Here is a 23177-nt window from a genome sequence, read left to right as displayed (position 1 = left end):
AGCACATATACTAATTAGTATCATGTATTTATCTTTTTTTCTCAAGATGTGCATTTTATTTTGAAGTTCTTCAGTTATGTTAGCTTTGTCTTCATTTTCAATCTTTCTTTAACCACCATATGTCATTCATCCATTATATGTATATCTATACATGTATTCAGTCTAACATTTTACAGCTTGCTTTTTTCACATAATGTGTCCTGTACAGTTTTCTATATCTTATCCCTTAACTTTTTTCACTCAGCTCCTAGATATATCATTGACTTTGCTATTTTTTCCTTGTAAAATGACTATTTTCATTACAAAGTAATACATGGTTATTATAAAAAGATTCTACCAGCAAAGATGTAAATTAGCAAATGGAAAAGATATAATCTGCTCTGGAACAACAGTTTGGTGATAGCCTTTCACCAAATATCCACTGGGTACCAGTGGATTGATTGTCTGTTGTATGCATATTCTTACATGTGCACATGTATTTGATCTATTTATACACTTCCATTGCCTGGTTTTCCCCCACATAATGTATCCTGTACATTTTCTATATTGATTCATGTAGTAATCACATTTTTAATGTTTATATAAAAATGCAGGGTTGGACATGTGCACAGTAGTTTGGAGTCCCTATTAGAGTCCCAGCTGCTCAGCTGCTGATCCAGCTTCCTGCAAATGTGCATCCTGGGAGGCAGCAGTGATAGGTAAAGTATTGGGTCCCTGCCAGCCACATGGGAGAACTGGATGGAGTTCCTAGCTCCTGGATTTTTGCTTGACCCAACTTTGGCTTTGCTAGCATTTGGGGAGCAAATCAGAGGATAGAAGATAACTTTCTCTCTCTCTCTCTCCCCCTCCCTCCCTCCCTCTCTCCCTCCCCTGACCCTCTCTCCCTCTCTCTCTTTCTCTCTCTCTCCCTGGCTTTCAAGTAGATGAAATTAAAAATTATTTAAAAGTACATTGTATATAGCTGCACTGTAATTTAATGACTCTTCTTTTTCTAAACATTTAGATTGGCTTTCCACTTGTTTGTATTGTTAAAATGCATAAATGTGCTTAGAATAAAATGCTAAAACTGACCCTTGTGTTTAGATTTTGGATATTTAAAGCTTAGAAATACATTGTCAGTTGCCCTCTGAAAAGTTATAAAAGTTACAGTCCAGGAACAGTATGTGAATGTACTTTCCCTTTCACTCCATGTCCAACAATTTGTCATCCTACTTGACTGAAATTATTTTATTATTGTTTTCCTACGACAAGTGAGGTTAGCCCTCTTTATGTTTATGGGCCTTGCATATTTCCTTCTGTCAGTTCTTGTGCTATGTTTTCTGTTTCTTTATTGTTTCTTGTGTCCTTTTTCTAGATTGGTTTATTTGTTCCATTGTATTTGTGTTAAGTATAAATGTTTTTCTCATTTTCCTCTTTCAGTACTTTTGTCCCTGATTCTTTTGATTTTATTCATGCCACTTCATGATTTCTCCTTTCTAAAATGTTCTTGGATTCAAAACCGGTTGCAAAAACCATAACTTGAGAGAAAACAGTAGGGAGAGGCTGCCACATCTGTACACACAGCTCCTGAGTGGCTTTCCATGCAATTGCCCCTGCAGCAGCCCTCCTAGCTCTCAAACCTTTCAACTTTTGTAAATCCGGAGACCTGGAGGCTAAAATTTCTTCCTGACAGAATGTTTTACGAGTCCTGGTATCACACTGCATTAGCAGAAATCACCATTCTCTCATACCCAACACCACCTAGCTGCTAGGTCTTTATATAGAGCACACTCTGCAGGCAGGAAAGCTACAAGGACAAGGGAAGGTAGAATGAGGAGGGCTCCATGTAAGGAAAGGTTTGGTCTTGACTGAGTAAGGAACCTAGTGTTGCGGGATGATTTGATGTCTGTCATCAAGCTTTAAAATAGCTTTCCTGAAGGGGAGGGTTGCAGGTAGGAGGGAAGTTATGGGGTGGGGGGGAGGGAGCCATTGTAATCCATAAGCTGTACTTTGGAAATTTATATTCATTAAATAAAAGTTTAAAAAAATAAATAAATAAATAAAAAGGAAAAAAAAAAGACACTAGTTGAGATACCCCGCCCCCCAAAAATAGCTTTCCTGGATTATTTTATTAATTAATTGATTACCAGCTTTTAATTAACTTTTAAAGACAGCTTTATTAAGATTATTGTATTTTACCAGCTGTACAATTTATTAATTTAAGGTATATAATTCCCTACTTTTTAAAAGAATATCTAAAACGTTGTACAGCCTTTAGCATTATCGATTTTAGAATATTTTGATTCTCAAGAGTCCTTGTGTCCATTAGTAGGGCTTCCTGCAAATCCCACCCCACCCTCAAGTAACCACTGATCTGCTTTCTGTTGCTCCAGATCTGACATTTCAAGGAAATGCAGTCATTTAACATGTGATGTTTGTGTTGGGCTTCGTTTACATAGCATGTCTGTGAGGCCCACCCCATGGTGATTTGTATCAGTTCAGATGGTTCCTGGCTTAGAATGTCATCCTAGAGTGTTTTCCAAAGAGGCTGCACCATTTTGCATTTCCTCTGACTTTGTATGTGGATTCCAGTTCCTACATAAGCTCAGCAACGCTGATTATTATCTAACTTTTTTTAGGAGCAACAATTAAAATTTTATTGTTATAAATTTAGGGATTTTGTTATTGTAGAATAACACCATAAAATCTAACATGGTGTATTTTATTCTAATTTTTTAACATAAATACAAGGATACTTCAAAAAGTTCCTGGAAAATGAATTGAAAGATAAGTTTGATAGAATTTTTTTTGAAATTTACACTGAGTTTTTTCAAAATTATTTTCCAAGAATGTTTAAAATATTTCTTATATACATAGAAGTCAAAAACTATTTGCACCAAATAAACTTTTTTTAAAGAAATCATTTTCATTTTATTTGAAAGGGAGGGGAAAGTAGGGAGAGCAAGCAGTCAGTCAGTCAGTCTTAAGTTCTTTAGTTTATATCCCAAATTCCTATATTAGCAAGGGCTGTGCCAAGAGCCTGAAACTCAGTCCAAGTCTCCCAAGTGGGTAGAAGGGACCTAAGTACTTAAGCTGTCATCTGCTGCCTTCCAGGGTGCATATTAGTAGGAAGCTGCAATACCAGGTGGAGCTTGGACTGAAACCAAGACCCTCTGATATGGGATGCAGGCATCTCAAGGAGCAGCTTAACCATTTCTCAGAACACATGCCCCTAAACTTATCTTTTAATTCCATTTTCTATCAACTTATAAAAGTAGCCTCCTATATGTACAGATGGTCCCCTACATACAGTGGTTGACTTTAATTTTTCCTCTGGGCAGTGGTGCTCAATTTTTTGTTTGTTTGTTTATACCCTTGATATTTTTAGAATTCAACATACAAATGTACATTTCTGTTTTATTACTTTTCAAAAATAACTATTTCTGTGAATTGAAAGTCATTACATTAAGTAAAATTTAATTTAGCTCTCAATAACAAAAGTGTAACTCCTTATCCAAGATTTACAGTTTCCTCAACTACTTTCAGAAATTTTGTAGATTGAAGAGCCTTGGTGAAGTACCTGACAATTTTAATAATAGTTTGGATTTCAAAGAGCAAATATTTAAGATGTTCCAGGCTTCAAATTAAATACCAAGTAAAGGAAATTTTTGTGGTGTTTGAAATTTTTAAAATTTTTTATTAATATGAAGAGAGCACATTTCATGTATTTCATAGAATTCTAAGAAGATAACCATACTTCCTTCCATCCCTCAACCCCCCTTCCTTCCTTCTTTCCTTTCTTTTTTTTATTTAATTTTTGTAATATAATTTCAGGCTTATTGCCCCACCAACCATAGAAAAACAACTGTTCCACAAGAATATAGACAAGGGTTCTAAGCAACAATCAAATCATGTCAGCTTCATTCTTCTACATTTTTTTGTATTCTATATTAACTAAGTACTACATAACAGAGAAAACATATGATATTTGTCTTTTGGGGACTGGCTTATTTCACTAAACATAATGGTCTCCAGTCGCATCCATTTTGTTGCTAAAGACAGGATTTCATTCGTTTTTATGGCTGAGCAATATTCCGTAGTGTATATATACCACATTTTCTTTAGCCAGTCATCAGTTGATGATGAACATCTGGGTTGATTCTAAATCTTAGCTCTTGTGAATTTAGCAGCCGTAAACATAGGGTAGCAAATAACTCTTTCATATGCTGACTTCATTTCTTTTGGGTAAATTCCCAGGAGTGGGATGGCTGGGTCATATAGTAGATCTATTTTCAGATTTCTGAGGAATCTCATACTGTCTTCCACGATGGCTGTAGTGGTTTACATTCTCACCAACAGTGGATTAGGATGTTTTTCCCTACATCTTCACCAACATTTATTGGTTTTTGATTTATCTTTTTATTCTAACTATCCTAGTGGATGTGAAATACTATCTTAGGTGATTTTCATTTGTATTTCCTTGACGACCCATGATGTTAAGTATCTTCTCATGTTTTTAATTATTTCTTAAAACTTAGGCATATGAATTTCCTAATGTAGAAGTCCTAACCTGGTGATCCATTAGTGAAGAAGCATCAAGAGAACATACCATGTCTCATTTATTCTGATATACTTTTTTTCATATTTACTCTCACTGCAGTCAGCACATCTTAGAGTAAATGTATTATGGTTTTAGTAAGGATGGTGTGAAAAAGAGATTGTTGACATTTGGTGTATTACCCTAAAGCTGCTGGTTCAACTGGAATTTTAAGTCTTCTTCAATACTTTCTTCTCCTACAGTTCACTAGAGTAATACTTTAAGTCGCGGTGTGAAACCTCTTCATCTAAGTACACATACATGTTTTGTTTTGTTTTGTTTTGGACAGGCAGAGTTAGACAGTGAGAGAGAGAAAAACAGAGAGAGAGGTCTTCCTTCCATTGGTTCATGCCCCAAATGTCCACTACTGCCTGCGTGCTGCACTGATCCAAAGCCAGAAGCCAGGTGCTTCCTCCTGGTCTCCCATGTGGGTGCAGGGGCCAAGCATTTGGGCCATCCTCCACTGCCTTCCCGGGCCACAGCAGAGAGCTGGACTGGAAGAGGAGCAACCACGACAGAATCTGGCACCCCAACTGGGACTAGAACTCAGGATGCAGGCACCGCAGGCAGAGGATTAGCCAAGTGAGCCGCGGCACTGGCCTACATGTTCTGACTAGTGTTGATATTGCGAACATATTTCATCATAGTCTAGTCAGTTGTGAAGGATTAAATGCATTATTTGTCCTCATATTTTTTTTTTTAGAAAAAAGGTTTATTGTCAGGTGGGGGAAGCCCAGCAGATGGGAGTGGGGACAGGGTGGCAAGAGAGTAAGACAGCATAACAGAGAGAGAGCACATGTTTGGGAACAGGTCCTATTAAACCTTTGCTGGGGGCCAGACAGGGAAGTAGGAGCAGTGAATCCCATTAGGGTAGGAATGGAGCTGACACCTGTGGTTGGGCCATCTGGTCACCTGGCTTCCAGCAATGGCGGTGAAGGCTGGAGCCTTGAATGATGTCTGGGGCATAGATGGTGTCACAGATAAGACTGCACAATTTTACTAACATTCCACCCTTTTTTCATAAAGCAAGTGTCTGTGGGATTACATCAGCCACCAAAGTCCAGGAGGGATGGAAGGATGATGATCTGTCTTTAGAGCTACTTCCTGCTGACAGTGGGGCAACCAGGTACTCTCTGCTGGCATGAGGTGATGTCTCAAGCCAGTGTCTCCTGGGTCAGGAGCTGAGTATATCCCTGTAGCAGCATTTGGCTGACTGCCTGTTTGGTGAAGGCTTTGGTTCGTTCCACTATCACCTCCTGTAAACGCTCAGGATTTGGAAGGCTGTTGTGTGGATGGAGATCACTGAGCATTCGGTGGCATGGAAGGAGTTCCTGGGGTGTGTTTGTGACTTGCAGAAATCCAGGACCTCAAAGCAGCTCAGATCTCAAAGGGAGAGCAAGGTCGATGGGAGAACCTGGATCTGAGTCACGGCACCAATGTAAGGCTGCCACAAAACACACCAAACACCGGAGTTAGAGGAAAGGCTTATTGTTGGGTGGAGGAAGCCTAACTGGCTGGGCGGAGAGGGCAAGAGAGCAAGAGATAGTAAGAGAGCATAAGAGAGAGAGAGAGCCTTTTTTTTTTTTTTAAAGCAATCTCTATTCCTGATAAAGAGAGACAGGATTTATTGGGTATTAAGAATCTGTGCTTATTCTCTTCTTTGTAAAATGTGAGTCTCTGTGTGCCTAGGCAGGAAGGAGTGCAGGTGCTGTCATCTGTCGTTCACTTGCTCGCTCTGTCTGGCATAGTGCGCTGAGGAGGAGAAGCAGGGGAGGCTTGCTTTTTATTGATCATTGATCTCCTTTGGACGTTGAGCTTCTGCTGAATGGGTGTGCCCATTGTCTGTGAGCTCAGCGTCATCTTTTATTACTAATGTTTATATGAAAGCCATATTTTAACACAACTGTGTGAATCAGTACAGTATAGTTAATGATTTCTAGTAGTGTCATCCCATTGTGTTTTGCTCCACTTCTTAACCTACCTCTTGATGTAAAATGAAAACTATGTACATCTATGCCTCCTTGTACTTGGAATTGGTAAGATGAATGGGCAGCACTCCTGTTGACAGATGAGACATCAGGTTGTTAATAGATTATTCCCTTCCGGAGCCAAACTTTCTTCTGCATAACTTCCATTATTGATCCTACTTCTTGTCTCCTGAGAGTCACGTGGCATAATTTCTCCTCCCATGTCAGGGCTCTTTATCTATTTCTCAGACAACTTATTATCCCCTAGTCTTTTTCTTTCTCCACACATTCCTCCTCCTCTTAGTCTTTCTTCAAGTGAACTGGTTTATAGTTCTCTCCACACCTTTCCAGACGTAAATCTATTTGGTTGTGTCCTTCTTAGAAGAATCATTTTTAAAAATGGTATTTGAAGTACTAGTGGATCAATGAGAAGCATAATAGGTTTGTAGATTCTGTACATTGGTATTGTATGTATTTGTACATATTTCATTTCTGTCAACATGTCTGTAATCTTTCATTGTCATTTCCTTTTTCATTAACTTAGTCTTTACAGCGAGTTACTAGATAACACTAAATTATTATTGAGATACATTAATAGCAGTTGTTGGTATTTTAAGTAAACTGTCCACATGCATTAATATCTCTTCCTTTCCTTAGTACACAATCTAAAGCATTTCCTGCCAACTGTGCCTCCCTCACATGTGAGCAGAAGCTCCAACTCTTTTTCCCACTGGCTCCATCCTGGTCTAATATTTTGCCTATTTTATAGTAGGTACTCAGTGCATATTGTTTTATTGAAAAGAAAGAGATTATGTCATTCTTCTTTTGCATAACTCTCTCCCTGTAGTCCGAACTTCCTAGAGGCAGGATCCATATTTCATTCAACTGTGACATGTTTAACATAGTCCCTGACGTAAGGTGCTAAATCCTGGCTGAATGTATTAGCTAGTTATCTATTCTTTAAAGATTTATTTATTTATTCAAAAGGTAGAGCAACAGAAAGCGGGGAGAGAACTAGAGAGAGTCTTCCATCTTCTGTTGATTCACTACCCAAATGGTTCCAACAGCTTAGGCTGGGCCAAGCTGAAGCTATGAGCATCTGGGACTTGAACTGGCTCCTCCATATGGGATTCTGATGTCACAAGCAGCAGTTTAACCTGCTACACCACAGCACTGACTTCTGGATAGATTTCTGTAAAGATTTATGTGCTAGAGCAAGGTTGGAGTTATATACCGAGGTGTGGCTGAAAGGCTTTTGTTATCTAATCCTAGAATGCTTGGAATGCCATGTTAAGACATTTGCATTAAATAGTTGATACAGACTTAAATAGTGACAGTAGTGGTTCTGAAAGGAGTAAACCTTGGGAGATGGAAGTAATTATGTGTCAAATTGATGTGCAGAGAGAAGTTCCCTCTGTACTGATGTGGTCAGAATTTATCTGTCAAAAACAACCAGTCTGCAGGAGAAATCCTAAAAGTAAGAAAATTGCAAACATACCTCAACCTTTCATTCCGTTAAAAACATAAACATGCTATTATTAAGCAGCCTTTTGATGTAGGATTGTGGCTTCTGGGGGAGAGAGGATGATTCACTGATAATAGTTCAGAGTTATCTTTTTTCCATATCCAAAATAGACCCCTTTTTTACTTTGTTTTTTTTTTTACATAAAACAATGCAAATGAAAAATCCTCCTAGATTTAAAAAATTGTTTTTCCTTCCTAGTTAACAGTTGTCTTACCCTTACTTAATTCAATGGCATTTTTTAGCAACTTGCCTTAATCCTGTCTTTCCAAAGCATTCAACATAGGTTTTAGCAGGAAAAGTAAAACAGCTAAATAAAAAACCAAGTGGGCCTTGCCACACCGCAGTTTAAGCCAATGCTTTGGAGGCTAGTATCCCATATAGGAGTGCCTGGGTTCAACTCCTGTCTCACTTTCAATCCAACTTTCTGCTCATACATCCTGGGTGGCAGTGGTTATGACTGCTTGGGTCTGTGCCACCCATCTGGGAAACCCTGGTGGAATTCTGGTTCCTTCCTGACTGGCCTGACCCAGTTCTAACTGTTGTGGGCATTTGAAGAGTGAACGAACAGATAGAAAATTCTCTCTCTCTCTGCCTTTCAAATAAATGAAAATAGATGAATAAACATTAAAAAAAAAAAAAACCCAACTCTTATTTTGCATGTGTTGATTTATACTTAATTTGAAAAATATCCAATGTAAAGGTGGAACAGAGCCAAAGGAGAGGAAAGAATCAGCTTGTGAGGTAGCAGAGCCTTCTGGCTGTCCCGTTGTCCCCAGTACTCCTTAACATGTGTTTTCTGGGCCCCCACAGCTAATGACTTTCTCCCAGCCTTCCTTGTAGCCAGGTGAAGCCAGAGACTCAGTTCTGGCCATGGAGATGTGAGTAGAAGTGAAGGGTACAGCTTTTGGGTTATGCTCTTATAGGGACAAGGCACTCCTCCTACTTCCCAGCTTGTCCTTTCACTCCCACTGACGTCATACACAGGTGATGTCACCAGCAGATATATCTCTTCTTAGAGATATATCTTAGAAACTCAGTCCTTACATATTAGTAGTGAGGGTTCTAAAAGTTAGTTCACACTGCAGTCTGGGTGTTGAGGCAGAACATTAATTTAACGTAGCCTAAGGTGAGCCCCAACCTGCTGATTAGTAGGGAGGAACTAAAAAATGTTCAAAATTTACGCAATGTTCAAACCTTAGTCCAGCCTGATAATGTAAACAGCCCACTGGCATAGTAGTGAGATAAAAATGCTTATCACTTGGAGTGTCCTCCTCCTGCTGTGCCCCTTAATAAGGGCAGGAGCAGAGGGAAGAGTGGCTCACTGGACCTCACTGTCCCAAGGACAGACTGGTCCCTTGGGTTAGGTGTGCTCTGCCTCCTCTGCTCTTGGAGATAATGGCCTTCAAATGTGTGCTGCTGGCGTTGCCACTGGAATCCCCAGTGCTGCAACTCAAGGCTTGCTTAGAGCCTGCCTGCTTGATCACTGCAGGTCTTCTTGGGCTGTGGTCTTGGTGGTTGTCCCTCCTGTTGCCATGGTGAGCCCTGGAACAGCCCTGTACTTGTCATCCCAGTTAGCACATTCTCTGCAAATCAGAAATGCTTGGGTTGAGAAAACCCAGCCGCAGAGGCCCCCTGCCTAGTTATGGATGGTGTGGTCCTTTTGAATCAGGCCCATGCTGATAAAGTGTTTGGCAGAGGTGGAGTAGAAGCCTGGATGATCATGACACTTTGGAGAGTAAAAGCAATTGGCTGTGGCTGCAATGTGAGATTTATGTGCATGGGTGATGAGGCAGGAAGGTGGGTAGATGCAAATGAGCTTAAAGAAGATGATTTTATTCAGCTTTCATCATGGGAGAGATACGATTTAACTCCTCCAAGTTGCATAATTTTGAATCAGTGTTATGTACAATCTAGAAATTCAGAAATTATAGAAGTTTTTGAGAAACAAAAATCACATAACCCAGATATAAACACTTTTCAGTATGTTTTTTCCCATGTACTCTTTGTGTTGGATGAATATAGGTACACTTATAAACACTTGTATATAACTTTAAATTCTCAACATGCTTGCTTCTGTTCCCTCTGTGAACTGTTTTTGGAATCTCTGCTATTCTTTAGAGCTTGTTATTTTTCGTGGCAATTAATGTTAGTTCATTATTTTTGTTTTTGTTTTTGTTTTTGAATCTATGCTTCGGGGCCAAAGTTACAGCTCAGTGGGCTCAACTACCACCTGTAATGCCGGCATCTGCTGCTTATCCAGTTCCCTGCTAATGCTCCTGGAAAGGCAGCAGAAAATGGCTCAAGTGCTGGGGTACCTGCCATCCATCTGGGAGACCCAGATGAAGCTCGTGGCTCCTGACTTCTGCTTAGCCCAGCTCCAGCCACTGTAGCCATTAAGAAGTGAATCCATAGATGGAAGATCTTTCTCTATCTCTGTCTCTCCCTTTGTAACACTGCCTTTCAAATAAATGAATAAATCTGTTTTAAAAAATCTCTGCTCTGACATTCATGAATATTTCTCCCTATTCTGTGGTTGGCCTTTCTGTTTTATTTATAGTTATTTTCTAAAATACATGAAGGTTTTGTGTTTTGTGTGTGTATGTGTGTGTGTGTTTAGTTACATGTTTGTATATTTAAATGTATTGAACTTCTTAAAAAAAAAATGTCTACATGAAGACCAGGCTCTTAAAGAAATTTAACCTGGACTTGGCCTAACGGAGATAGATGTTTATTTCTTTCATTTTTTAAGAGTTATGTATTTATTTGAAAGAATTTCAGAGAATAAGGGCAGAGGGAGAGAGAGAGCTGGTTCACTCCCTAAGTGGGTGCAATGTCCAGAGCTAGGCCAGGCCGAAACCAGGAGCCAGAAGCTTTATTTTGGTCTCCCACATGGGTGCAAGGGCCCAAGTACTTGGGCCATCCTCTACTGCTTTCCCAGGTACATTAGCAGAAAGCTGGATGGGACATAGAGCAGCTGGGACTTGAACCAGTAATGAATCTGAGGTTAGATAGTGCTGGGGTGTTCTGGCTCCAGGGACCCAGGTGCTTGCCCTCTCCCTGCTCCGCCATCTCTGGCTTTTAGGCATTGTCTTAACCTACATGATGAGAACAAAATACACACACCTGTTTCTCAGCCTCTACTTTGGGGCTGGAGAAGGAGGGTCATTTTCCTTTTACACACACATCCAGTGGGCATTGGTGAGGAATGTAGTGATGTGTTCCTATCCAGCAGGAGGGGAGGGTGAGCAATGGTGTCTTCCCTGACAGCTCTATTCCCAGCACTGTTAATACAGTGAAAGTGTGGTGATCGAGGCCCTGGCTAGGTTGGGGGAGAAGACCAGCTAGACTTTACTCCAAGTTCTTATCTCCCCACAGGTCAGAATATAACTGGGAGACACAGGTAGAGCTGAGCAGGAAAGCAGGATTTATTGAAAGGCTCAGGGATCCTACACATTCAGACGTGACTACAAACAACCTTGTGAGGGAGAATTGCCACTGCCCAGGCTGGGTTGTCCTTTTGTAGGATAAGGGGCAGTGCTCAGGGCAGGGCTTAATTGAATGTTCAGAGGAGGCAGAGTTGGGGTCTTCAGCCAAGGTGTCATGATGTCTGATGCATGATGGGGAGTGGACATGTGGAACCTTTATCCATGCTGAATCTGAATGGAAGGTGACGGGATTTGGACAGCGCATATGCCTTCAGTGTTGGCAGTCCTCAGCTCCTTGCTGCTCACAAGGACTCTCTTCCCTCATTGTCCAGTGACTGAGATAAGCATTAAACCATTGTTGTTTTGAAGTGACTCATGGATCTGTCCATGAAGGCGTGGGTATAACTGCTATCCTCCCTTGAGAGCTACGGTTCTACCTGTTTTTTTTTAATCTATTAAGCAGATTCATTTGAGCTGCCATTTGAGGGAGAAAGAAAAAGGTTAGACTGTTAGCAAAAGGTAAGTAGTACAGGCTAGAAGCAGTGACTGGGAGTTGTCAGAAATGTGGGGGTTAAATTGCATTAAGCAGTACACTTTCTCAGGACTGTTCAGTGTCTGAGACTTTACCCCACTTACAAACTACTGCAGTTTTCTGGATATTGAAAGAAGACATGAGATTGCTGGAGCAGAGACAAAGAGGACTTTATTACAGCAATGGCAGCGTCCATTGCTGTAATCAGCATTTCTGGAGATTTTCCAGGCCCCAGTTCCCTAGTGCCATCCTGAGAGAGATCCTGGAGATGGCTGCATGAGCAATGGACTGTGTTATAGCAGAGGAACCCTGAACATAAGGTCCCCAGTTTTTGTGTGTGCGCTTTTTAAAATGATACAAAATAAGCCTGCCTGACCTTGATCCCAGAGGAGGTGTTAACATTATTATACCGGACAATAAACAAACCTTCCCTCTGCTCCAGAGGGAGACATTGTCTCTCTCTTCCACAGCTGTTTTCTGTAAAAATCCTTGAAATGATCATTGGGAACAAAGTCAGTTCCTGCTTCTACTCACAGATGTCCACAAATGTGAGAGAGGCCCATGAGGAAGTGCACCTTGACTGCAGAAGTTGAGAAAATGTGTAATATGTTAATTATTTACCAGTTCTTAATAGTAAGCAGCTTAGCAAAGCAAGAGAAGGTGGACTTGAGCTTCAGAAAGAGCATTGTTTGGTGCCCTGATGAAGGAAGATGTTGTTCCCTCCAGTGGTTGTAACTTATTTTTATGGATGTGTATAACTGTCTTAGGGGGTGAAATTCCTTATGCTCAAACATGTATTGATTTGGTATGACAGTGATATATTATCCACAGTCAGTTGCAATACAACTGTTTTAATTTGGCAACGTTCTTCTGAGGTGGGCTTTGAAATGACTAGTTCCTGCATCTTCCCTCTAACTTCTGTAACTTTCTTTGGTAAAGCACATGGTGATACATGGTGATCTTATCCGCACTTGATGTGAGGGTGTCTTTAAACTCTGTTTTTCCCTCATTAGCTCAAGTTATCTGAGATAATGCTGCTTAACACTGGATTGGTCCAAACTCTTTGGGGTCCACATGAGAGAAGTCAAACTCATAACTGCTCTCATCTCTGGGAAGTCAAAGTGGACTAAGTTATGGCTAGGTCAGTCCTTGTTAACTTGGGCCCCGTTCACCTCTGAATGGGAAGTTACATCTTCTCCCCAACTGGTACTGCAGGCTTTCCTTGTCGCAGCTTTCTCCTAGTCTCTCTACTCTGCTTTCTCTTGTTTTGGCGCTGTCCTCTTGCCATGTCTTCTGTGAGGTTGTCTTGGGAAATGGCCTTTGTGGCCAGATTTCCCATCTTGCTTTTAGTGTTGTGATCTTTCTTGACAGCTGTCACAGAATTGGTTGGGGAACCAGTCTGATTGGTATCCAGATCTTACTCCTTTCTTGGTGGGTGGTAGGAGGTTGTGATCATCATACCCAAAGTGATTTTTATCTTGTGTGTTGTACATAAATGCTTACATCTATTAGTTTTTAAAATATTTGATGATTGGTATAAGACCCATCAGCATAAGGAATTTTTCTCCCAATTTTGCTCTGATTGGTCACCTGGAAATATGTGATGCCTTCTTTGGTAGTAAGGAGTCAGTGACTGACATCCAGACCAGATAGACTGGTGGATGGAAAGGTCCCCAAGGCACAGTGTTTGATGCTTGTGTAAGCATCTTAGCAACCTATAAATACAAACCCAAATGTTGACCTAGGAATTGTAGGGCTCTGTTGAGAGATATGAAGTCATCCAAAAGACTCAGAATTGTGTTTTTAAAATCATTATACAAGTAAAAACACCAAATTAAAAAATTGTTGCAGAAAACTGTTGGACTCCTGAGAATATTCCTGTAAACTCCAATCTACTACCCTTACATTTTGGTCTTTCAGATCAGCTAGCTAAATCATGGAGTCTGGCTGGGCTGCCAGGAAAGCACTTCAAGTGCTCTGCACAGTTCTCCTTGCTTCGGACCTGCCTTTCTAGGATAGCCTTATGTGTATACTTACTCTCTTTTCTTTTTAATTTTTTTTTTTAAGATTTATATACTTATTTTAAAGTCAGAGTTACAGGGACAGGGAGAGATGGGGAGGGGGAGAGAGAGAGAGAGAGAGAGAGAGAGATCGATCTTCCAATTTCTGGTTCACTCCCCAAATGGCCATAACAGCTGGGCCTGGGCCAGGCTGAAGCCAGGATCCAGGAGCTTCTTCCAGGTCTCCCATGTGGGTACAGGGGCCCAGGGACTTTGGCCATCCTCCGCTACTTTCCCGGGTACATTAGCAGGAGCTGGATTGAAGTGGAGCAGCCAGGACCCAAACTGGTACACATATGGGATGCCAGCATTGCAGGTGGAGGCTTTACCTGCTAAACCACAGTGCCGACCCCATCTCTGTTATTTTTTAACCACAGAAATTAATTTTACACAGTTCTGGAAGCTAGAGGTTCAGTTTTAAGGTGTAAGCAGGGTTGATTTTTTTACAAGTAAAAATTATATATATTTACACCATATACAATGTCATGTTTTAGTGTATGCATACCTAAATGATTAAATCAAGCTAATTAATGTGCCCATTGCCTCATTTGCTGTTTTGGGGTTTTGTTTTGTTTTTGTTTTTTTGTTTGTTTTCTTTTTTGATGATGAGAACATTTAAGATACACTCTCTTAGCAAATTTCAAGTACAGAAGTACAATATTGGTGTACTTGGCATAGTATCCCATAGATCTCCTCTCTCACACTTTGTACCCTTTGACTGACATCTCCTCATTGTAAGGCCACCACAAAACACACCAAACACTGGAGTAAGGGAAAGGGATTAGTGGAGGAAACCCAACAGACCGGAGGGTAGGGGCGAAGAAGGAGAGAAAGACAGAGAGAGAGAGACAGAGATCAGGAGATGGAGAGAAAGAGAGAGAGAGAGCCACGTGTTCAGGAACAGGTCCTTTTAAAACTTTGCTAAGGGGTGGGCAGGGAAGTAGGAGCCGAGAATCCCATTAGGATGGGAGTGGGGCTGACACTGGTGGTTGGGCCATGTGGTCACCTGGCTTCCAGCAATGGCAGCGGTTGGGAGGGGGGAACTAGAGCCTGGAATGGTGTTACAGTGTAGATTGTTCCATAGATAAGACTGCACCATTTTACTAACACTCATTTTCCACCCACCTCTACCCAGCCCCTGGGAACCTTGGCTATACTCTGTGTTCCGAATTGAATGTTCTAAGTTCCACATGTAAATGCATTCATTCAGTATTGTCTTTCTCTGCGTGGCTTATTTTATTTACCATAAATGTCCAGTAAGTTCACTGATATTCCATGTCCATACCAAACTTTCTGTATCCATCCATTCCTACAGACATAGGTGGATTCCATGGCTTGGCTCCTGTGGACAATGCTTCACTGATGCCTCAACAAGCATGAGAATACAGAGAGAGGTCCCTTCTACAAACTGTTGTCATTTGTCTTGTGCGCACTCCCTCTTGCTCAAGATAATAGTATGATACCTATACAAGCATGAATGGTTTGGAAAATTGTTTTATGTGGGGTTAAGTTTGGGGCAAATGATCATTTTGAGGATCTAGATTTTGGTGTTTTACTGTCATTGTCAGTGTACTCTTACATTCTCGAATGTCAGATACATCCCATATAGCAAGGTACTTAACACACTTCATGGGAAATGCATGGTATGAAAAAACTGCATGTATATCAGAACTTGTTTTCATCAAAATATACCTATATTTTAATATCATCTTTTCACAAGTTGAAAAGTATCCTTATATATGTATTTATTTTAATATAAACTTAGAGTTCTCACAGATAAATAGAGTGTGCACCCCCACTGGGGAATTGCAGTTAAAACCAGATTCTCCTCCCAACCCAGAAGCAGGGATAGTATTTTCTCTATTGGGTAAGTATTAAAACAGGGGTTGGCACCACTGGCCAATGGTAAAAGGACTGTGATCAAGAAAGGAACTTCACCCTTTACACAGCCATACTTACCTCCCCTAGCATTCAAGCTCTCAGGTGGGAGGACTTGTGGGGCCCCTTCCTCACTCACTTTCACTTGCTAACTGGGAAGACCCTGTGTGTTGGCTCCTCGCCTTATGCAAAGGAGAAAAAAACTTCCCTCTTCTACTGAGAACAGTTTTGCTGCTGGGAGAAAGGTGCCTTTGGAAGCTAGCTCCTCCCCTCCCCAGAGACCAGAGCCTGGGGGGGGGGGGTGTTGTCTCCTTTGATATTTGCATTTCAAAGAATGATTCTCTGGTCTTAAAGCTGGCCAGAGGCCCTTTTCCTTCACAGGAGGTATTCATTTCAATAAGGAGAAAAAGTACTTCTAATTACAGTTTTTGTAAAGTAAATGCTCTCAGGAAAAGGAGGGAGGGAAATCTTTCCCCTTTCTTCATGAGGGGGGCGATCAATCCTTGTGTTTTTAACTTATATTTGCCATTTAACCCCTTTGGTTCTTTGCAAGGATTTTGTTCTTGTTAATCTCACAGTCCTGTGATAAGCAGGAGTGAGTTTGAGTGCAGTAGTGATTTGCGTGTGTTCTGTTTTAAACTAAATTTTAATTGAATTTTCCTCAGTGTAGACATGTTAAATTGTGAAATTCTCCATCAGCAGTTGGAATTTCCCAACAGGAGAGTAGTGCTGTCAGTAATGCAGCTCTGACTGACCAAATCACCATGTTCATGGCTGCACAGTCTGTGATGCTGGGCTGCTTTCTCCCTGCAGCCAGGGAGAAATGTGACCTTAAACAGAGAGCTGGACAAAGATTTTTCTTTAATGTTTGTTTGCTTTTAGAAAACCTTTGCCAGTTGTGAACAAAACCAGGGTTGGAGACACTGATTATCATTCCTGCAGGGGTAACTTACTGAATTCTGTAAGGCAGGATTAGAACTAGATCTTAATTTGGTCTCTGTGTCCCACTCCCCAAATCCCTTTCCTCCGTCAGTGTCGTGCCTTTCCCTTTCTCGGGTCCCATTTGCAGGCTGCTACCCTCTGTCTGCAGAAGAGCTCCTTCTCAGTGTGTCTGCCCATGCCCCCAGTGCAGTGGAGTTGCTGAGCTCCACTTCACTCACACACCTGCTGGGCTCTGTGTTGGATCTGAGAGAGGCAGTTTTCCATAGCACTTCCTTCCTAAAGGAGACCTGGGGGCAAGCCCCTCAGTGCTTCCTCTTTCCTGTTTGTAGCCTCACACCCACCCTGAGGATTCATTTTGCACCACGCATTGTCCTCTCCTGTCAGTCCCAAGTCTCACCCACATGCATAGTGAGTAACCAGCATGTTGAAAGTAACTTTACAGGCCACTTAGTGACCTTGACCCAGGAGGCCTTGTGACTGAAGTGGCCACACACGTCCTTCCTGACTGATCCCTCTTTTAGGTATTCTTTCTGCTGGCAGTTGCTCTTGATGGGATGGGAACACATGTTTCATCTCAAGGACCACTGGGAAAAATTGACCCTTTACTCCTGCCCCTGCCCCTCCACTGCCCCTGTGTGTTTCTTGGCAGTTTTCTTTGTTTGTACCCTGCTGATCTCTGAGACCTGAATGTGCTGAGATTTGTAGGGAATAGCCTTTAACCCTTTCCTGCACGCTAGCTGTAGAGGATATCACTACTTAGAATGCCAAAACCTTAATTATGAGGCATCCGTAGTTTCCTCTTAGGAATCTGTCTGCATGGAAGTGAATGTTGAAAACCGATAACATGAATTGCTACGCCTTCAGGAGTTTTTGCAGTGCTTCTCTGGGTAGTTTTTCCACAAAAAGTATCTTGTGATTGGAAGGATGGTGGAAATACAATTAATAATACTGATGGCCCTACTCTTCGATGTTAAATGGATTTCAGGATTTTTTGAACCACAAAGCCACTGTCCAGATACCCATTCCAAAATCAGCTAAAATGTCTCACCTCACCATTCACTTTAAGAGAGTGGGGGCCAGCCTTATGGTGTAGCAAGTGAAGCTACCACCTTGGATGATGACATCCCATATGGGCACCACTTGTTCAAGTCTGAGCTGCTCCACTTCCAATCCAGCTCCCTGCTAATGGCTTGGGAAAGCAAAGAAAGATGGCCCAATTGTTTGGGAAGCTCCTGGCTACTGACTTGACCTTGCACAGCACTGGCTGTTGGGATCATCTGGGGAGTAAACCAGATGATGGAATGATGGAAGAGTCTCTCTTTCTCTCTCTCTTTCCTGCTCTTCCTCCTCCTCTTCCTTCTTTCTCTACCCTCCCTCTCTCCCTCTCTTTCTGTAACTCTTGCAAATAAATAAATAAATCTTTTAAGAGAGACATGAAGTGAAATCAAGATAAAGACAATGTCTAACATCTGAAAAAGTTGGTTCTTTTCTTGTTAAGGTTTGAAAGTTCTCTGTTCACACCCAGCTCACCCAGAAGCCATCTTGTTCTTGGCTGTTTCTTGAGTTTTCCCTATGTGTGACCCTGGCCCCTCACACAATTATGTCATCCAGCTTCTCTCTGGTCTTTGAGTTGTTGCCCTAACAGGATGGACTGTGGGCTGCTGCTCATGGATATTCAGGATTCCAGTGGTGTTACCACCACCGTGTGGATTCTGGACCTCGGATGCCCCATCCCTGCAGCATGGCAACTGTGGACACAGGCCCAGCCCTGGAAACCACAGGGACCTCCTGGAGACAGCACTGCTGGAAATTGCCTGGGGTGTGGTTACCTGGGTGGGCTGCCCCTGCACCCTGCCTTCAGTGGTGCCTGTCAGGGAGCCCAGTGCACTGCTGCTAATATCTTGCAGTTGTTTTGATTGGCAGATGCCCTGAAAGTGTCAAATGCTCTCTGTAAAGGAAGAAGGCCCTCTTTGTTTATTCAGTGCCTCCGTTTCTATTGAGTGTGAGGGGATCTTGGGAACATTTCTGGCCTGTCAAACCACAAGGAAAATTCAGGCAGCTTTCTCCCTGGATTTTAAAATAGACCATTAACCATGACCTGTTGTCAGATGCCAGTGATGATGGTGGTGATGATATGATGATGATGATGATGATGATGATGATGGTGATGGTGATAATGGAGGAAAAAGGGGCATAGGGAGAGAGAAAGCCTAGCCCTTACCATCAAATTGTATCAATCACATGCATTTAAGTACATTTCTGGTTGATTGCTTGGGTGTTCAGCACAGACTTGGCTGCTGAAACTGGAGTAGAAAGTTGTTACAGTGAGAGATGGCAGGCCAGAGTCATGTGTGGAGTGGGGAAGGGAAGGCTAATGAGGAGAGAAGTTTGATGATTGATGGATGGTCACCATGGTGGCAGGAGAAGTGGAGCAAAGTGCCTTTTTGCAGGAGCACAACATAAGTGAAGGTCTGTGGCATGGACAGCAGTGGGTGTTGTGGGAGCTCTAAGATGGTCGGTGATGCTGAGCTTAAAGCACTTTGGGAATGCCTGTGGGAAAATGGGAATATGCAGCCATGCTAATAAAATCCCTGAGCTCTGTCTCTCCGACAGTAACAGATTACTGCAGGAGCTATAGCCTTGGCCAAAGAGAGTGGGCATCCAAATGATAGACCTGTCACATCTTACTGATCCCATGTCCCATGCTCAAATGTTCCAGTGTCCAGGAATAGAGAGGAGCCTGACATGTATTTGATCCAGGGTACTGCAAAGGTAGCAGCTACTGTTGAGTGGGAAAGGAATTTACAAGGCTCCTAAGTGATTCTTTCATTAGTTGTACATTCCTCTTGAGAGGGTTTGATGCTGAGGACTCAGACCTTGCAAAGATCTCACACATGTAGAGAGAAAGAGAGCTTGGAGAATGGCTCCTGGCTTTATGGCTTGTGTGAAAAGAAGAAAGGTCTCAAGAGGAGCTGTCTTGGTTCAGTGCATTATTGATTGCATCCCTGTGCTGGCTCTTTGTCGGGTATTTAGTCTCAGTGATTGCACATACAGTGCAGGACACATAGCTGTTTTCTTTTAAAGATTTATTTTTTTGAAAGGCAGCATCAGAGAGAGGTGGGAGGGAGAGTGGGCAGAGAGAGAGAAAGAAAAAGATCTCCCATCTATTGGTTTATTTCCCGAATGCCCATAACAGCCAGAATTGGGCCAGACTGAAGCCAGGAGCCAGGAGCTCCATCCAGGGCTCCCAAATGGGTGGCAGGGACCCAAATGCTTGAAGCATCTTCTGCTGTTTTCCCAGGTGCATTAATAGGGAGCTGGGTTGCAAGCAGAGCAGCTGGGACTCAAGCGCTGTGATATGGGATGCCAGTGTCAAGCAGCAGCTTAACCCTCTGTGCCAGAACACTGGCCCCAAGATGTAACTTTTTTACATATAATACTTTAAATACATTTATTCACATACATTCTTTGCAGCACTGCTATCTACTCGCAGGAAACAAAGGTTAAAATTAAATAACTGGCCCACTAAATTAAAAGCATCTTCCAGTGGGGAGCAAAATTTTGAATAAAACTAATTTATGGCACTTCAGTTTAAGTTGCAGAATATTGAGTTTTTAATGCTTGAGTGAATGCACACCAACAACAATGAAAGCTGAATTTACTAAGAAGTGCTAGACAGATGAGACAATTCCTGAGAACTTTCCTATGTATTTGGAAACCAGTAAATTTATTTTTAAATACATTTTATTGTGTGTATTTAAGGTAGAGCATGAGGCTATAAGATAGATATGTATATATATATATATATATTTATTGTATATATATAAATGATTATTAAAACAAATTAGCATATTTGTCATCTCATATAATTAGCCATTTTCCCCATGAGGCAAGAACAGCTGTAAGATAGTCATTTAGTAAAAATCTTAATACAACACAATATTTAAAAAAAATTTTTTTTATTTGACAGATAGAGAGAGAGACAGAGAGAAAGCTTCTTCTCTCCGTTGGTTCACCCCCTAAATGGCCGCCACGGACGGAGCTACACCGATCTGAAGCCAGGAGCCAGGTGCTTCCCCCTGGTCTCCCATGGCGCAGGGGCCCAAGCACCTGGGTCATCCTCCACTGCCTTCCCAGGCCACAGCAGAGAGCTGGGCTGGAAGAGGAGCAATCGGGACTAGAACCCGGCACCCACATGGGATGCCGGTGTAACCAAGTGAACCACGGCACCGGCCCCAACAACACAGTATTTTAAAAAATATTTATTTATTCGAAAGTCAGAGTCACACAGAGAAAGGTAGAAACGAGAGAGAGAGAGGATCTTTCATCCGCTGGTTCACTCCCCAGATGGCTACAACGGCCAGTTCTAGGACAGGCTGAAGCCAGGAGCCAGGAGCTTCTTCCAGGTCTCCTACATTGGCGCAGGGGTCCAAGCACTTGCTCCATCTTCTGCTGCTTTCCCGGGTCATTAGCAGGAAGCTGGATCTCAAGTGGAGCAGCTGGAACACAAAATGGTGCCCATATGGGATGCTGGCACTGCAGACAGGTGCTTTACCCACTATGCCACAAGGCCAGCCCCATACAGCACAGTATTATTAACTGCAGTCCTCATTTTATACATTAGATCTTTAGATTTGCTCATCCCACATTTTTACTGCTTTTATCTCAGTTTAATAGAAACAAGAGCGTGTGTGTGTGTGTGTGTGTGTGTTGGAAGTCAGATACATGTGATAATCCTGAAGTCAGAATTCCCTGATTTGATTTGATTTGGTCTTTTTTTAGGTGCTGGTGAATCCGGGAAAAGCACAATTGTGAAGCAGATGAAGTAAGTAAATTGAAAATATTAAATTTGTTCAAGTGTCATCTCTTGTCAAAGAAAGTCAGTGTCTTGTTTTCCTTGTCCACTGGTTAGAATCATCCATGAAGCTGGGTACTCGGAAGAGGAGTGTAAACAGTACAAAGCCGTGGTCTACAGCAACACCATCCAGTCCATTATCGCTATCATCAGGGCCATGGGGAGGCTGAAGGTAGACTTTGGCGACTCAGCTCGGGCGGTAAGAGATGGAATTTATTGGAGCAGGCCTGATGAGTAATGAGTAACTTGCGTGATTGCACAATACCATGTGACAAAGGCTTGTCAGGACTCATCACAGGAGTCAGGATGGCAGGAGTGAGAGAAGTGAGCGAGAGCTCTAGAAGTGAGCAGAAGAAGAGTATACAGAGCTGTGTAATCTCCCTTTGTAGCTATACTCTCCTCATCCATCCATGGCATAGACAACTGAACAGTAACTGCAGTTGTGTAAACAGTGGGTATCTCTCTATGACAGTTTTTAGTAGTGAATGGGGTAAATGGCTTACACCAGCAATTCTCAACATTTTTTTTTAATTTGGAATACTGACATGATCTAATTATTTGTAATCATGCCAGAATAATGTTTTTGAAAAAAGCAGTCTAATTGCAAATGATAGACACAGTGTAAAAGTTTGCTGATCATCAGAGAAGGGACATGCTGACTGTTAGAAAGCATTTGTCAGTTTTAGAGCTGAAGAGGACTGTTGGAGACAAGCTGGTCCCATTCCTTTATTTTAACAGGGAAGAAAATGGGAACCAAGGAAATTAGGTGACAGAGAGTGCCATGCAGCTGGTGTGATCCAGGCGCTCCAGCTGGGCTTCCTTGTTTGGCTCGGAGACTTGGTTCCAGTTTCACTGGAAATGGCCCTAGTCCTTGCCTATGACAGTTTTTCTTCTTTCCCCACCCCACCTGCTTTTGCTTGCTTAATCTGTTAGCTTCAAGTCTGTTATCAGTGTATGGTTCATTTTCCCTTGATTTTTTGTTAAAATAACTGTCATAAATTTTTTTAAACTTTTATTTAACAAATATAAATTTGCAAAGTACAGCTTATGGGTTACAATGGCTTCCCCCCCCCATAACCTCCCTCCCATCTGCAGCCCTCCCATCTCCCACTCCCTCTCCCATCCCATTCGCATCAAGATTCATTTTCAATTATCTTTGTATACAGAAGATCAATTTAGTATATACTAAGTAAAGATTTCAACAGTTTGCACCCACAAAGAAACACAAAGTGTAAAGTACTGTTTGAGTACTAGTTATAGCATAAATTCACATTGTAGAACACATTACACATTAGGGACAGAGATCCTACATTAGGAGTAAGTGCACAGTGACTCCTGTTATTGACTTAACAAATTGACACTCTTCTTTATGGTATCAGTAATCACCCTAGGCTCTTGTCCTGAGTTGCCCAGGCTA

The 23177-nt window shown here is 41.8% G+C and overlaps 1 protein-coding gene across 1 annotated transcript in view; it reads left to right on the top strand.

Moving 5' to 3' along the window:
* The window catches only part of GNAI1 (G protein subunit alpha i1), a 109652-nt gene that overhangs the window by 42409 nt on the left and 44066 nt on the right, over positions 1-23177 (top strand). The window contains exons 2-3 of the mRNA XM_062210778.1: positions 21688-21730; positions 21818-21959. Of these exons, the coding sequence (XP_062066762.1) occupies positions 21688-21730; positions 21818-21959 (185 nt within the window). The remainder of the gene's footprint in view (positions 1-21687; positions 21731-21817; positions 21960-23177) is intronic.

Source organism: Lepus europaeus, chromosome 1 (assembly GCF_033115175.1).
Source record: "Lepus europaeus isolate LE1 chromosome 1, mLepTim1.pri, whole genome shotgun sequence".
Lineage (NCBI taxonomy): Eukaryota > Metazoa > Chordata > Mammalia > Lagomorpha > Leporidae > Lepus > Lepus europaeus.
The sequence above is the reverse complement of the archived record's forward strand: the minus strand, read 5'-3'. Positions and strand labels throughout refer to the sequence as shown.